This window comes from Alexandromys fortis, unplaced genomic scaffold, assembly GCF_014885135.2.
Source record: "Alexandromys fortis isolate MF-2015 unplaced genomic scaffold, M_Fortis_MF-2015_v1.1 scaffold_70, whole genome shotgun sequence".
NCBI classification, from domain to species: Eukaryota; Metazoa; Chordata; class Mammalia; order Rodentia; family Cricetidae; genus Alexandromys; species Alexandromys fortis.
This window is the reverse complement of record NW_026067955.1, coordinates 900,945-916,963: the sequence shown is the minus strand read 5'-3', so window position 1 is coordinate 916,963 and position 16,019 is coordinate 900,945. Positions and strand designations below refer to the sequence as shown.

The 16,019-nt window shown below is 44.2% G+C and overlaps 1 protein-coding gene across 2 annotated transcripts in view; it reads right to left on the bottom strand.

Annotated features, from left to right (window-relative positions):
• Ubl7 (ubiquitin like 7) overlaps nucleotides 1-13,382 on the bottom strand; it is an 18,084-nt gene extending 4,702 nt beyond the window's left edge. The window contains exons 1-10 of one of the 2 annotated variants that reach the window (XM_050151914.1): nucleotides 13,306-13,382; nucleotides 11,702-11,914; nucleotides 9,981-10,100; nucleotides 5,473-5,555; nucleotides 4,755-4,839; nucleotides 4,324-4,381; nucleotides 3,121-3,254; nucleotides 2,854-2,903; nucleotides 2,466-2,636; nucleotides 1,785-1,907 (exon numbers count right to left, since the gene is read on the bottom strand). In XM_050151914.1, coding sequence (XP_050007871.1) covers nucleotides 1,785-1,907; nucleotides 2,466-2,636; nucleotides 2,854-2,903; nucleotides 3,121-3,254; nucleotides 4,324-4,381; nucleotides 4,755-4,839; nucleotides 5,473-5,555; nucleotides 9,981-10,100; nucleotides 11,702-11,885 — 1,008 coding nt within the window. In that variant the 5' untranslated portion in view covers nucleotides 11,886-11,914; nucleotides 13,306-13,382. Of the gene's footprint in view, nucleotides 1-1,784; nucleotides 1,908-2,465; nucleotides 2,637-2,853; nucleotides 2,904-3,120; nucleotides 3,255-4,323; nucleotides 4,382-4,754; nucleotides 4,840-5,472; nucleotides 5,556-9,980; nucleotides 10,101-11,701; nucleotides 11,915-12,516; nucleotides 12,664-13,305 lie in introns of those variants that run through there. The other variant, XM_050151916.1, reaches the window with a different exon arrangement.
• Between the last annotated feature and the right edge of the window lie 2,637 nt (nucleotides 13,383-16,019).

Below are 16,019 nucleotides of genomic sequence, written 5' to 3'. Positions count from 1 at the left end.
TGGGAGGTGGTGGCGGGGAGGAGGCAGAAATCTTTAATAAATAAATTAATTAAAAAAAAACTAGCCAGCACACACACACACACAAATTTGTTTTTGTTTTAAAGAGCTTTCCTATGTATATATAACACAGGCTAGTCACCAACTCATAGTATTCCTACCTCAACCTTTTAAATGTTGAGATCACAGTGTACCACCACACCTTAATAAAAACTATTTAGTAAGCAAATAATATTCCAGTTCCCGGTTGGCTGTTTACAGTTTTCTGTCATTACAAACAATGTGACTCTTTCAGCATTGTCAGACTGTCATTTTCCATATACACAAACATCTCCAGGACAGCTTCTGAGAAACAGAACTGCTGGGAACCCTGTGTGCATACAGCCACACTTCCTTCTCAGTGACTAGTCTATTCATAGCCTTCCCAGTTTTCTAGGAAGTGGTGGGTCTTAAGTTGCTCTATTTTAGGAGGATGTGCCACTTGTCTGATAGGATTACAACTGTCAGCCTTAAGACTTTGCTTGGTTTTGCTGTTGATTTTTCGGCTTTGGTTTTCCAGGAATGAATTTTCACTTTGACAAATTCAAAATTTAGAATGACTGTATATAATGGCTCCTGGATTCTGAATTTCACCCATGAGAAGTTTTCCCTGTTATAAGGACTGAAAAAGATTTGCCCATGTTTTTTTCTAGTACTTCATAGTTTCATTACTGCCCACTTCTTCCCAGAAAGGAAATGTACAACTTATGGAAAACTTCCCATGTCAGGAGAAGGCAGTGGGGAAGAAGCGCAGAGGCAAACAAGGGTAAGGCTATGGAAGGCAGAGAAATGCAATGTGCCATCTCAGCTTTGCTTCACGCCAGGTAGTCAGTGAGAGCTGGGAGCATCTGGCTGGAGATGACATTGAAGCAAACACGGGCTGTCCAACTCACTTGCACTGCCCATGAGCACCACACACAGTCATGAAAATCACATAGGCTTGTGCTCTGTTTTCAGAGTCCATGAGAATCAGGCGTAAAGCAAACAGCTCATACTTGAAGGTGAAAAATACAATGCTGACACTTCAATGTTCCACTCAGTTGCTGGGGCGACCTTTTTTTTCTTTAAAGCTTCTAAGACTCCAATAATTACCAGATTAAACCTAACCTCCTTGGCCTCTTACACCCAGACTTCTACCCTCTTTCTTTATCCCCATCTCAGGATGTTCTATGCCAACACGGATTTCTAACTATATAGTTTTGAGTACATCACAAACACCTATTTGCAACTGTTCTCTCAAGCAGTTGCCTCTGTCTAGAAATTATCTCCTTCCCATCACAAACAACCCTTCTCCTACCTAGCTTACCAAACTTAGCTCTATCAATCAATCAGCTTAGACCTCTCTCAGTTCTGCTGGACCCAGGCCCTCACTCTAAGCAACAGAGCTTCTCACCAAGATGTTTCTCAAATGTGTTACTGTGTGGCGCCCCTCCAAGGCAGGGACAAGGATAGGCTCACTTTGAGCTCACCAGCTCAGCCTAGTCCCGATATAACTGTGCTCACTGCTCAGTCAATGCTCACTAAATCAATGATTAACTAAAACTTCCTCATGATCACAGGAGTCAGGCCACAGTCACTCAGGCAAGAAGGAGAAGCTACAAGAACAACTGCCTTTTCTGGGAAGGCTCACCTGTCACACCCTGTCATCTGCCCCTGGTTTCCTAGAGGGAAGGACCTCCAGTGTGCAGAAAAAGGCCCAGTGTGTCAAAGTAGGAAACTACATGAAACCTCAAAGTGGGGTGACTCACCTGAAGGCTGGGCTGCCCAGAGGCCTGCAGGGCCTGCTGGAGGGCTTGGCTGAAAAGATCATTGGTGATGGGTGTCCCTGACTGGACACCAGAAGACATTGGCGAGGTGCCTGAAGAATGACCCTAGATTCAAGTAAATAGTCAGCATTGCTCCAGAGCCATTTCAGTTTCACAGCAGAGAGTCAGTGTTGTCACATGACCCCATACTACTGGGGTACCTAACTGGGGTACCTACCTCCTGCCTCCCAAAAGGGGTCTGTTATGAGACAACCACACTATATTATGGGGTACCTAAAAGCAATCTATGTGGACATAAAAGGTTCCATGCTCTTTGACTCCAGGGAAAAGGACTCTGAGACCCTAGGCCCAATCTAGAACCCCAGTATTGAGAGAGATAGCTTTGAAGATAGCAAATCACCATCAGGAACCTTACTCCAGTGATATGTAGTCCCTGTTGGGGCTAAGAAAGAGAGAACACCCAAGCCTGTGCTAAAACTGGACTTCTAAAGGCAAGTAAATGAAAAGGGGAGTCACCCGAAACACAGTTGAGAAATCCCTACCGGGCCCCAGGACTCAGGGTAAGGGGACCTAGCACCCGGGCAGCAAAGGCAAACCTAGTCAACTGCAGGGAGTTTGCAGAGGGCAGCCTGGCCTTAACGTTCCCAACTCTCTTCTCCATACCTGGGTGCCAGGAGTTGGTGTGTGAGAGCTGCTCTCTGGAGTACTGGCCAGGGCCAGGGCAGTGGCCAGCTCACTCTGGGTGATGGGGCGGGGCCCAGCAGCTCCACTGTACCCCAGAGAGGCCGGGCGGGAGCTGGGTGTACTGCTAGAGGGCGTAGACCGGGTGGTGCTCTGGAAAAGAGGCATCCAGAATCAGGATAAAGGAACCACACCCATCCCCAGTTCCCAGGAAGACTTCCTAAGGTCCCGTCTTTCAGAAAGAATATCACATGGTCTTGGCCCCCAGAGATCCCTGTGACCACTTCCTAGCCTTGGGAATAACAGATCCTAAGAAGAAGCTAGATCCCAGGACCATCTCCCCCAAGGGGCAGGCTGCCATGCCACTCACTGGGTGAAAGTCGTCCTCATCATCCGAGAGCCCGTCAAACAGGAAGCCACCTGGAGGAGAGTGAACAGATTCCAGGAGGAAGAACAGAAAGGCACCGGCGCAGCTCCAGATCTCAGCTCAAGTTACACTCCAAATTCATATTTCATCTCTCCCCTTGGAAAATTACAGGACAGATGCACTTCCTGACTCATGCCCTATGCCAACACTATACATAGCTGCTGAGTAAAGCAAATCCCTGGGCCACTACCAGCTCCTGAGGGGCCTCACCTGGCATATCTCGGTACGAGCTGGAGGGCATGCTTCGGGAAGAGGAGTCAGCTCCTGGCATTGGGGTGCTGCCTGCTACCGAGTGCAGAACCAGAATGATGGCATTGACCAGGGCTGGGTGAGCAGGCACCAATCTAGGAGTGGTAGAAAAAGAACGATTAAGGAAAGAGCATCCTTTTCCATGACAGTACGAGTGACTGTTAAAGCAGAGCCTACCCTTAATCCCTAGTCTTCAGCATGGTTTTGTTTTGTTTCAGTTTGGGTTTTGGCTTTCAGATAGGGCCTCACTCTATACCTCTGACTGGCCTACAGCTTCCTCTCTAGGCCAAGCTAGCCTCAAATTTATTGTGACTGCCTCTGCCTCTGGAGTCTGGGATTACAAGTCCATGCCCCACCTTTAGCTCACTCTTCAGCATCTTCTGGTGATCTGATCTTAGCAGTGCCAGAAAGGATCTAAAGGCAAGGCATAATGGGAAACAGAAACGAACAGTTCAGTAGGCTCAGGGTTCCAAACTGGGTGCAGACACCACCTCCTATACAATGGCAATCTCTGATGACTCCTTTCTTTTCCTAGAGCAGGGTTCATTTCTTCATTTGCAAAATAAGGACACACGGCCACTCCTGTCTAAGACACTTCCAGCTCTAAGATTTTATTGTCCTATACCTAAGTCTACTTTCCCTAGCTTATAATCCCTGACGTTACTTATGAAATTCACCTGGCACACAACTCTCTTCCCCCTCCCCCCATTCCTCCCTCCCTCCCCATACTGCTTCATTGGGACACACTTCATGTGCCCCTACCCTTGGGCTTTTCTATTTCTTTTTTCTTAAGATTTATTTATTTATTTATTTATTTATTTATTTATTTATTTATTTATTGTGTATACAGTGTTCTGTCTGCATGTATGGCTGCAGGCCAGAAGAGGGCACCAGATCTCATTACAGATAGTTGTGAGCCACCATGTGGTTGCTGAGAATTGAGCTCAGGACCTCTGGAAGCACAGTCAGTGCTCTTAACCTCTGGGCCATCTCTCCAGCCCGCTTTTCTATTTCTTAAGCAGTCCTTGCTGCTCCTTCCATCTCGACACATTTAGAAAGCAGACCTGGTGACAGACTGGCTCCAAGAAGAGATCCCAGGGCAACAACCAGGTTTTTAGCTGATCGCATGAGGAATGTACTTTACAAAATGATGGTTATACTTACGTATCCAGCATGTTGGGATCAGCAAAGACAGAGAAGAGGTCCTTGTCCTGGAGAACCCCTGGAAGATAGCAAGATTTCTCTTAGACAGTGGAAATCTAGCCATATCCAGAAGGAAAAGGCAGCATTAAATCTCAAAGCAAGCAACTCAACGGGACCCCAAACCAGCCCTCCTGAGAAAGGAAGAAATGAAGTCGAGGGCATCTTATTCCAGTGGGAATGCTCCAGCTGTCCCCACATTCTCCTGCACTTAGCACACAGAGCTGCAACAGTGGAGGTCTGAGAGCCCTTAGGGGCTAGGTTTGTGGAATGAACCTTGATCATGTTCCCTCGTCCCTCAACAGCAGTGCTTCTTCAAAAGATGGTCAGAGCCCCCTTTTGCTCCTAGTTTTTTCCTTTTCCTTACATTTCTTTAAATCTTTTCTTGTACTTACCTAGGGCAATGGGGTCACTGCTGAGACCTGGGGTTGCCACAATGATCTGATCTAGAGATTCTTTATTGCTGAGCATCTTAAAGACCTGCAGAAGAAAACAGGGATGGCTTAGAATTCTACCTAGTGCCATACAGTCACCAAGTGCCCACACTCTTCTTGACTTCCTCCCTCTGAATGTTTGTATAGAATGCTTGTATACATACCACCACAAGGGAACAGTCTCTATGGTTCCCCACCACCATCCCTATACTTCTAAAACAAGACCAACAACAATTTCTCCAGATCCATGCTCTATACAATGACTACTTTACACTGGTAAATATTGGGAAGGATGTTCACAGCTGCATTGATTCTGCCTGTCAACAGCTCATTTCTCCAGTGGGGAAATCCATACTTAAGAGGTGACAGGCAGTTCACCTTCACCAAGAGTCATAGATCAAGACCCATCAGTAAAGGTACAGGGATTCTGAGAACAGTAACCATACTCAGTCCATAAGACCAGCCTGAGGAGAGGCTGTCTAAGCAGCATCCTACGGAATCAACAACCAATGCCTGACTGAGACAGGCTCTTTGAGGAAAGACAGGATTCTGCTGAGGCCCACAGACATGGCAAGAACTCTCAAAGGAACTCTTGGTTGTCGTGGCGATGTGCTGTCAGCTCCCAGGCTGAACACTGGCCAGTGACAACACCATCTCCTGCAGTCTTGGCTGAACTCACCGCTTCCCTGTAGGAGGAGCTGCTGTGCAGGGCGGTGTGCAGCACCCGGAACTCCCTCAGAGCAGTAGCTTTGTCCACAGGTTCTAGAGGAGAAGATGTGGTTATCCAATAAGTCCAGGCACTGTCATTACCACAGATGTGGAGACACTTGCTCTACAGAGTCCCTCCCCTCATCACCCTCCAAAATGTGAGCACTACCTCAGAAAAACCCATTTGTGCCACAAGTATGAAATCTGTATAGTCAATAAATTATCTTTGGTACATAAAACAAACAAAGTTCCAGCAGAGGGGGATCTTACCACATGAAAGAGGCTTTTCTGATCAACAACCTACTGCAGGGATTCTAGACTTCTTACATTTGAGAAGGAAGAATGTATAATCAACTCAGTGGACTCTTACGTAGGGACTTAAAGTAAGTTCACTCCAAGCCATCTTAACGATATAGCACTATGCTGACACAATATGTTAAGAGGAAGAAATAGAACACAAAGTTGGATGTGCATTCTCTGGTAAAACTATGCAAAATATGTCAGTCTGCATATGGTCCAAGGCTGGAAGGAGCAAGATAAAGAATAACATTTTCTAAGAGGGATAAGCCCATGGGTAATTCTTTCTTCTTTGTTATTTTCTTTCAGATTTCTCTATTTCTTTTTAGGCGTCTTTATTCTTTTTTATTTATCTTTTAATTATTATGTGTATGAGTGTTTTGCCTACATGTATGTCTGTGTACCATGTGAATGCACTGCCATCAGATTCCCTGGAACTGGAGTTACATTTAATTGCAAACTACCTGCAGGTGTTAGAAATTGAACCGGGGCGGGGGGGGGGGGAGGGGGGGGGGGCCCTGGAGAGATGGCTCAGAGGTTAAGAGCACTGGCTGCTCTTCCAGAGGTCCTGAGTTCAATTCCCAGCAACCACATGGTGGCTCACAACCATCTGTACTGAGATCTGGCGCCCTCTTCTGGTGTGTGTGCATACATTGAGGCAGAATGTTGTATACAAAATAAATAATAAATCTTTAAAAAAAAAAAAAAGAAATTGAACCAGGGTCCTCTGGAAGAGCAGAAAGTACTATTAACCTCTGGGCCATTTCTCCAGCCTGTAAGACTATTTTAATTCATAAAAAGACAGAAATTGGGCTAGGTAAAGCATGCACCTGACAACCTGTGCTAAGTCCTGTTTTTGAACCTAAACACCACAAATAAGACAAATAAATAAAAAGAAGCCACAATTAAAAGAATCCCAGTAAAGACTAAGGAAGCACAAGACACTTGAAAGCACCGAGCAAACTTTTATCATGTCCCAAATAGCAACTTTATGATTTCTGGACGCTGTGATCTACATTTCCAGCAAAGTCTAGCAGTAGTCACGCTGCATTTGGTCACCTGACTATCATAACCCATTTTACAGGGGAGGAATCTGAGGGACAGGAGCAGGGAGGAAGTTCACCTTGGGTCACACTTTAGTATGGTATCCTTAGGATAATCTAGGCTACATAATCAGACTTTATATAAACTACTCTGTATGCCTGGAGTTTAGCACAGCCACTATATTGTGATCATGAGGGCTGTCTCCTTTGGAAAATAGATACCACACATAAATTATCTAACTTATTCAATAAACTGAACAAAACAAGCATTTATCTTTTATCTAGCTTTGGGCAAGTCACAAAAAGGCAAAAAAAAAAAAAAAAAAAAAGAGTCCATCCCATTAGGAATTCTTGGGGCAGTAGGAGAATGAAACTATGAAACTAAATCCAACACACAAACAGACAATTATGAAATGCCATATTAAGGTCCTGGGGAGAGACACAGAATGCCAGTCACTACAAGTAAGACTAGGGCCCAATTTGCCTCCTGGGAAACCATCCAAGAGGGGAACTTGGTATATATTTACTGGAAAGACGGCTTTGACGTCTAAGTGAAAATATACAGAAATGTATGGGAGAATAAGAAATAAAAAATAAACTAAGCTCAGTATGGTGGCATATACTTCTGATCCCGGCCTTTGGGAGCAAAGGAGAGACTACAAGTTCCAGACTACAAAATCAAGGCCTGGCTCAACACAAACATATAAAATAAAGCGAGAGCTTTAGGAAACAGCATCCCACAATGAAGACCCCCAAAGTGATTCAGCCAGAAGAAAGAGGCTGGTGGGTTCTCCTCCCACAGTGCCAACTCTGGGGTAGGGTGCTGCTGTTTGTTTTATTTCTATTGCCTGACACAGTCTTACTATTTAGACCAGGCTGGCCTTCAGTGAGCAGCCTTCTCCCTCAGCCTCTGCTACTCTGTGACCACAGAATCAGATCATCAAATCGACCCACTTTTGGAAGAAGAATGCTGCAGGAGAAAATATCTAAAATACTATCATTTTAAAGACTTCTTTTCAGGGGGCTGGAGAGATGGCTCAGCGGTTAAGAGCATTGCCTGCTCTTCCAAAGGTCCTGAGTTCAATTCCCAGCAACCACATCACATGGTGGCTCACAACCATCTGCAATAAGGTTTGGTGCCCTCTTCTGGCCTGCAGGCATACATGTACACAGAATATTGTATATATAATAAATAAATAAATAAATAAATAAATAAATAAATAAATATTTTTTTTAAAAAACCTCTTTTCAGAACTAAATTTAAATTCACCTCCCAATAAAAACTCCATTTGTTTCAAAAATAAACCTGCAAATAACATGGGGAAGAAAAGGTTCTAAATATCCTAAGCACAATCTCCTAAGGGTAATGGGTGTCTCTGTAATGTCCTTTGAGAAAGAGGCAGCCAGGCCAGAAGAAAACACAAAGGCTTCTAAACCAGAATAATCTAGGTTTATATCCCAGTCTAACTCATTTTAATTAGGTGACCCTGACTATCCTTCCCATCTTTTTTCCCCACATATAAAATGCTAGAATGTGATTAAGTAAGATACTGAACAAAACCAAAAACTGGCTTGCAGAAACCATAACCACTCATTTTCTTCCATCAATGCCCTTTAGCTGAAGAGCAGAGGGACAGACCTGTAAATGAACAAGCTGGGTTCAGTGCTCACTCAGAACATAAGAGGAGAATACATACCCCAAGAACTGCAGGGCATTTCAATCTGAGGATATTAGAAAAGTCAGAGAATCTGGGCTTTGATGGATGATTCTGGGGAAAACACAGTTTTGCTCTGGGGTCAATTTTATGATTAGGCTCTTAATAGCTTTATTCGAGAAGAAAGGCAAACCAGAGCAAGGTGAAAGCTCTAACAGCAGAGGCAGCAGTCACTCCCATCAGCCAGGGTGAAGGGGTATGTAATTTCTTGTGTGTCTAGAAACGGTAAGAATCTTATTTTCCACTCGATCCACGATGGTCTCAGAATGTCCTTGTCTGATAATGGTAAGCCCTGTAACAGTGGGACTTCAAAGCCCAGCTGTGAATGTCAGACTAATCCTGGGACTTTGGCTGCGCTCGCGCTCGCTCGCTCGCTCGCTCTCTCTCTCTCTCTCTCTCTCTCTCTCTCTCTCTCTCTCCCCCCTCTCTCCCCCTCCCTCCGTCCCTCCCTCCCTCCCTCCCTATAGGGACACGAAGATGCTTTGTCCTTAGCATTTAAAATTTAAAAAGATAACTTTCAAACTGATAACTAGTCATAGAAGACACAAACAAGATAAGAATATGTCAAACTGCTAGTTTAACAAAGCAAATCTCCGGGTGGTGGTGGTGCACACCTTTAATCCCAGTACTTGGGAGGAAGAGGCAGGCTGATCTCTGTGAGTTCGAGGCCAACCTGGTCTATAAGAGCTAGTCCCAGGACATGTGCCAAAGCTACAGAGAAACCCTGTCTCAAAAAAGCAAAAAACAAAAACAAAACAAAGAAATATGCTGGGCAGTGGTGGTGTAAGCCTTTAATCCCAGCACTGGAGGGGGGAGGGGGGTAGAAGTAGGTGGATCTCTGTGAGTTCAAGGACAGCCTGGTCTAAAAGAGCTAGTTCCAGAACAGGCTCCAAAGCTAGAGAAACCTTGTCTCAGCCCCCTTATACTCTCCCCCGCAAAAAGAATACACAGGTGTAACATGGAGGGTCCTGTTTGTTTGGGTTTTTGTCCTGCCCCAGGTATCCCACAGCTATTTAGCCCCAAAGAAAATCAGACATAGGGCTCCATAAATTATAAGCTGATTGGCCCATTAGCTCTAGCCTCTCACTGGCTAACTCTCACATCTTGATTAACCTTTTTTTTTTTTTTTTTTTTTTTTTTTTAGATCTATGTTAGCCTCTTTTTAGCGGGGCAGATCACATCCTGCTGCTTCAGTGATCTGGGCAGGAGTAGGAGGAATCAGCTTCCTCCTTTCCAGAATTTTCCTGCTTTCATTACATCATTTCTACTTCCTGTCTGGTTTTTCCGCCTATACTTCCTGCTTGGCCAATCAGCGTTTATTTATAACATGATTGACAGAATACAGACAATTCTCATGCACACAGGCTCTTCCCTTGGTGACATCAGGAAGCTCTGCTTATCTAAGAGGACAAACCCTCACTTACCAGGTTTCTGATCAGGCTCAGGCCAAGATTTGCGGAGAACATGAACTGTGGACCCAGGCTGAATACCATAGAAGTCAAGGGTCTGGTCATCTTTTAGCTTCCGGCCACAATAGATCAGATCTACAAAACAAAACAAACAACAACAACAAAAACCCCAAAGCCCAAACTGCCCTTTTATACTTGGTTTCTCAAAGCAATTTGGTTTCTGTCCTCTGAGAATCTTATTTTAATTAGACAGCTCTCAGGGTCTAAGGAAATAGTTCAGTGGGTAAGAGCACTTGCTCTGCAAGCATGAGGACCTCAGTTCAAATCCCCAGCACCCACACAAAAAGACAGGCATGGCTGCATGTGCCGGTAACCACAGCAGCTGAGGGTAGAGGCAGGCTGAAACCAAGAATTGCTGGTCATGTAGCCTAACTCAAACTGCAAGCCTGGGGTTGGTGTGAGATCTTGTCTCAAGGCTGTAAAGTGGAGCAAGAGAGGACACCTGATATCCTGCTATGGTCTCTTCAGATACACGCACCACACACATACAAAAGAAGATATTCTCTCAGTTGCAGTGACATACATCTGTAATCCCAGATACTTGAGAGGCTGAAGCAAATTTGAGGCCAGCTTGGGCAACTTAGCAAGACCTTGCTTTAAGACATTAAAAAAAAAAAATCATACAAACAGGCTTTGGGTACAGCTCAGTGGCAGACTGCTTCCCTAGCATATATAAGGCCCGGGATGCAAAAGTCAGAACCAGTGCGTGTTGCAGGGATATCAAGAAAACACATTTGTTGCACGCCACACCTTTTATCCCATCAGAGGAAACAGGCAAACAGTGAGTTTGGGCCAGTCTGGTCTATAGTGAGTTCCAGGCCCCTCAGGAGTACAAAGTAAGACCTTATCTCAAAAACAAACAAACAAGTAAAAGCCAACATTTTTAACAACTGTTATTAAGTACAAATGCTTGCTTAGGAAATATATCCACAGAAAAGCTCTAGGACTCAATACTGTAGAGAGTACTTAAATCTAAATAAATGGAAAAAACTTTAGTAACCAAAAGGGATGACTAATTCACCTGTGATAAGAAATGTTTTTCACTAGTTGGAACCCTTGACTATCATAAATTATATACTTATAATCTAATTTGACTAAACTATACTTAAATCCCTCCTTCCTCCACTAGAAATGCCTTGCCAACCTCATACCTAATTGGCTGCCTTCCCTTCAATCTGCCATTAAGACAAACAAAGATCCTTCTATTCATCCCTTGTCTTAAGTGATAGACTGAGAAGTCTTGTCTCATCAGCAACTCTGCTCAACCTACCCCTAATTTTGTTCTCTCAGAGAAAAGACCTTGACAATGTCATAGTTAAGAGTCAAAACAAAGGAGTTCAGTGTAACACCTGACTAAGTGACAAACAATAGTTTTGTCATAGGTTTTGCATTTCTGCTCATAGAAAACTTAGTCTGGAGTGTTACCATTAGGAGGCAATGAATCACAAGCCCTTAATTTACTCTTTTTTGTTTGTTTTTTGTTGTTGTTTCTCTTTAGCTTTTGGAGCCTGCCCTAGAACTAGCTCTTGTAGACCAGGCTGGCCTCGAACTCACACAGAAACACCTGCCTCTGCCTCCCAAGTGCTGGGATTAAAGGCACCACCTGACTCCTTATTTTACTCTTTAAACGCTTCTCCTGGAGGAGGTCAGAGCAGCAACCCAACTCCAAGACTCACCAATCAGCTCCGGGTCTGGAACAGATTCCTGGAGCTTGCCAGCAATTAGCTGCTTTAGAAACGAAATGCTATAGCCCCCTAGCGAATATTCTCCCAGTTCTGTCTCTGGCAACTGAAGAATTGATTTGGGGGCGAGCGGCTGGTCAGCCAGCTTCACTGCCAGATGAAAGTCTGAGAGAGACATCCTCTCTCTTTCGCGTGCTCTCTTTCTCCCTGGAAAAGAATAAGGCATTAAAAGCTAACGGCCAAACAACCACCCGACTCATCTCCTACCTGCAACCAGGCTAAGTGAAAGATAATTTCTGTGCAATAGTGCTACAGAGCACAAGGTGTAGCATTAGGAAGTTAGAACTAGCACCTCGTGTCCTCTTATTCCTCTTACAGAGTGTGTCTCAGTTTCTTCACCTTTCAAATGGACACAAAAGGCCATTCTGACAAGAATGTTGTGAGGTTCAAGCATCATCACCCAGCATCCCTTTTACACACTTGATTTCTGTTTTTTTTTTTTCTTCAATTTTTCATTTTGCTACTACAACAGCTTTACCAAATCCTTGCCTTTCTTGCTTCCCCATCAAAGATCCATGGCACCACCCACCTCTTTTTTAAAACACAGGTCTGGCAATGACTTAACTGCTTTGAAAGCCTTCCTTAACCCCAGAGCACCTTTGCGAACAGGTGTGAAGGCCACAGCCTGCAGTAAGGACCCATTCATTCTGACTCCTACTTGCTTACTTCAACAGCCCCAGCCCTGCCCCAGTATAACAATAGTAAGTCTCCTTCATAACAAAATTGTCCCCAGGTATACCTCTGCTCACCTCCTGTCTTTGCAAGTAAGTTCTCTTCCCTTTTTGGCCTCTTAGCAAACTCCTACCAAGACCCACACAAATATATCGTTTCCATGCCCTCTTTTTTTCTTCTCTTGGTCACACATTCCCTGTTCCCTCAAGGCAAAAGAGCAACACAAATCAATAGATTTGAGGATACGCTAGTCAGACAGCTTCATTACCAGATGCCAGCCTAAAAAAGTATCTTCTTTTTGCTGCTTTTTTACTTGTAATACTTACTTCTCAATTTCTCACCCCTCCCCTAGACCTGTGCCCCCCATCTTGAATACCTTGGAAGCCAAAACTAGAGCTTTTTAAATTCACTGTTCCCAAGCCTCACATATATGAATATCCACGAATTAAATCGAAAAACTCAAAAATTACAAAAGCCTTGCAACGCAAGACAAGTCCTAGTTATCGACACTAGTTCCAAAGACACCTCTTGAGGTATAGACAAGGCTAAGAAAAAGCTGTGATTCTACCCAGCAGACCTCAAGATACTGTCTACTTTCGATTTAAAGCGAGGAAGGAGTCGAGGGTTTTTTTTTTTTTTTTTTTTTTTTATAGCGATCTCGGTCCTCACAGCTGTCCCCTGGGGCAAGCAAGCATTGTCAGCCATATTTTACAGATCAGTAATCAAGATTCAGCTCACGTCACTTGGCCCAAGGTCACAGATACCTAGTCGTGAGTAGGGACACTGTTGGCAACCCCACCTCTCCCGTGGGGCCAGTTAGCTACCCACGAGAGCCCCGCGCGCCCAAGGGGCCCCAGCGCCCTCACCCGTCCCGCGGAAGGAACCCGGCCGCAGAGAGCCGCCGGTGTAAACACTCACTCTGGCCCTCTTGCCGGAAACCGGAAGCTCCGCGCTGCATTCTGGGGGTTATAGTTTTCGCTGAGGTCCCGTCTCTTTTAAATGGCCGTCCAGTAGCTAGTCGCAGTGCTTCTGGTTCCGGGAGGCGGGACTTCGAGCAGATTGAAATTCTAGGCGCTCAGGGGATCTAATTTCCTGTTAGACAAAATCCTACCAGCTGAGGTAGGAAAGCACGGTATGGGGTTTCGAAAGCAGTCAGCAGCCCGGTGGTTCTCGCACTTTGCTGGGATATTTATGAAGCCTATTGGTTATTCCGGGACGAACCACTCCCCACCCCGAGGGGGACCCGTTCCTAAGTGGACAGGCTCCCTGCGGCCCTTCCAATGAAGATGCTGTCCTCCTGCATAGTCAGCCTCCTGTGTTTTTTGCTCCTTTCACCCAGGGAACCTACCTTGTGGTAGCGCACTAGGGCTCCAAAAGTTGAGTTCTTACGAGTAGTGATTAAGTAGGGATTCTGGCACACCGTGAACATGCAACAATGGGGTTTATATCACAGTCATTCATAGAATCAGTTTGGGGGAGGGGAATTTCCATTGAACTTTCATAGAGAAACTGTTTACGGTGACTGAGAAACTTCTACTCGATCAAATTGAATTGTGTTTGCACAGAAGTTAGAATTAGCTAAAATCAGAAAGTACTGTTTGGACTCAGGAAATTAATTCCAAAACTAAGGAAAACAATAGTCGAAAAAGAAAAGAAAAAAACACCTATGAAATTGTGAAGTCGAGGGAGGGACCAGTAAGACAATGAGATGGCTCAGTAGGAAAAGGCACTTGCCTCCAAAACCCAGGGGCCTCCTCCAAACTTGGTGGTAGGATGGAAGGATAGAACTGACTCCACAAGACTGTCCTCTGACCACACATTCCCACTGCCATATATGCACACACACAAAATAGATAGATAGATAGATAGATAGATAGATAGATAGATAGATAGATAGATAGTAATTTTTAGAAATGAAGTTGTTCATAGTAGCTGAACACTGATTCTGTGTATGCAAGTGTAAAAGCTGTATTCTTGCATAGTTCACTCTAGGACGGAACTAGGGCAGTAACTGAGCAGAACAGCTTGACAGAGAAAATCAAAACTACACATAATTACCCCCTCCCATTCTTATATGTGTGCTGGGGGAAGGTTTCACAGTTCCCAAAGTCCCTCTTCCCTATTATATCCATCCTGAGATGCAGCTCCTCTTTCAGGAGTTCTTAACTGAGCAGCCTTCTAGGCAATTTCCTATCTACTAAGGTACTGACACTTAAACTTTATACTTCATTCCATTAAACTTGGTTTAGTACTTAGCTTTAACTGTTTGCCAGACATGTCAGGAATTCTATCTCCTTTTGTGTTCTCAAAATGGAGCTGAATGCTCGTGAAATTCTTTTGTTTGATGTCATCATAATCTTCATGAAAAAAATGGAGACTGCCTTGTTTATTTTGTCTTCCATAGTTGACCAGGACCTGAAACATAGTAGGTTAGCAATAAATAAGTGTTAAATGAATAATCCAGGCCAAAGCTATTTATCAAATATGGCTGCCTTATTGTATGTAGCCGTTTGCTCCCAAGAGGGGATGTCAATTGCAACATGATAATGTTGTAAGTAGGCAAATTAATGAAGGAATAAGCTAGGGTCAACCAAACAGGTTCTGTGGAAACTCAGTTATCAAGTAAGCACTGTGCTGCAAAGGAGAGAGAGAGAGAGAGAGAGAGAGAGAGAGAGAGAGAGAGAGAGAGAGAGAGAGAGAGAGAGAAGATACCTAGGCACAAGACAAATATAGATATTTGGCAAGAAGGAAAGAGTTCAAGACCAGGTCCTTCAGCCAGTTCATATTTGGAAATATTGATACCCTTGTCAGCTCTAAGAAAATGCTGAATTCATTAAACATTCCAGAAATTATTGGGCCTAGTCAGTAATTCTACTGAAGAACAAATTGTAGGGATGGACATATAAATTTTTATTAGCATTATTAGGGGGGAATGCATTATGTTCATGGGTGTAGGTGTGAATGGGTGTGTGCCATGGCAGAAGTGTAGAGGTCAGGTGAAAATTCAGGTGATGGTCCGTGCCTTCCCATCCTGTCTGAAACAGGGTCTCTTCAATGCTTTCTAAACCAGCTTGAGAGCCCAGGAGCTTCTGGAGAGTCTCTTCCTCCCGTCTCCTGGTAGGGGTGTTCTGGGATTACAGATGCCTACACCTCTGGCTTTCTGTGTTCTGGAGATCCAAATTCAGACAGTTATGCTTTTGTGGAAAGCAAATGCTTTTGCCCGCTAAACCATCTCCCCATCTCAACATTTGTATTTTTGAAATAATAATGTGTAATAAGCTTATAAAAACATGACGATTTCTGAGTCTCACAAAAAAAAGAAATAATTGAAACTCATCTATAACAGTTCCTGCTACAAGCACAAATGTTGGAGCTGGACAAATGAATCAATGATTAAGAACAATGGGTTATGTATTATTATTCTTTTTTAAATATTCATTTATTATTTATTATGTATACAATATTCTTTCTCTGTGTATGCTTGCAGGCCAGAAGAGGGCACCAGACCCCATTACAGATGGTTGTGAGCCACCATGTGGTTGCTGGGAATTGAACTCAGGACCTTTGGAAGAGCAGGCAA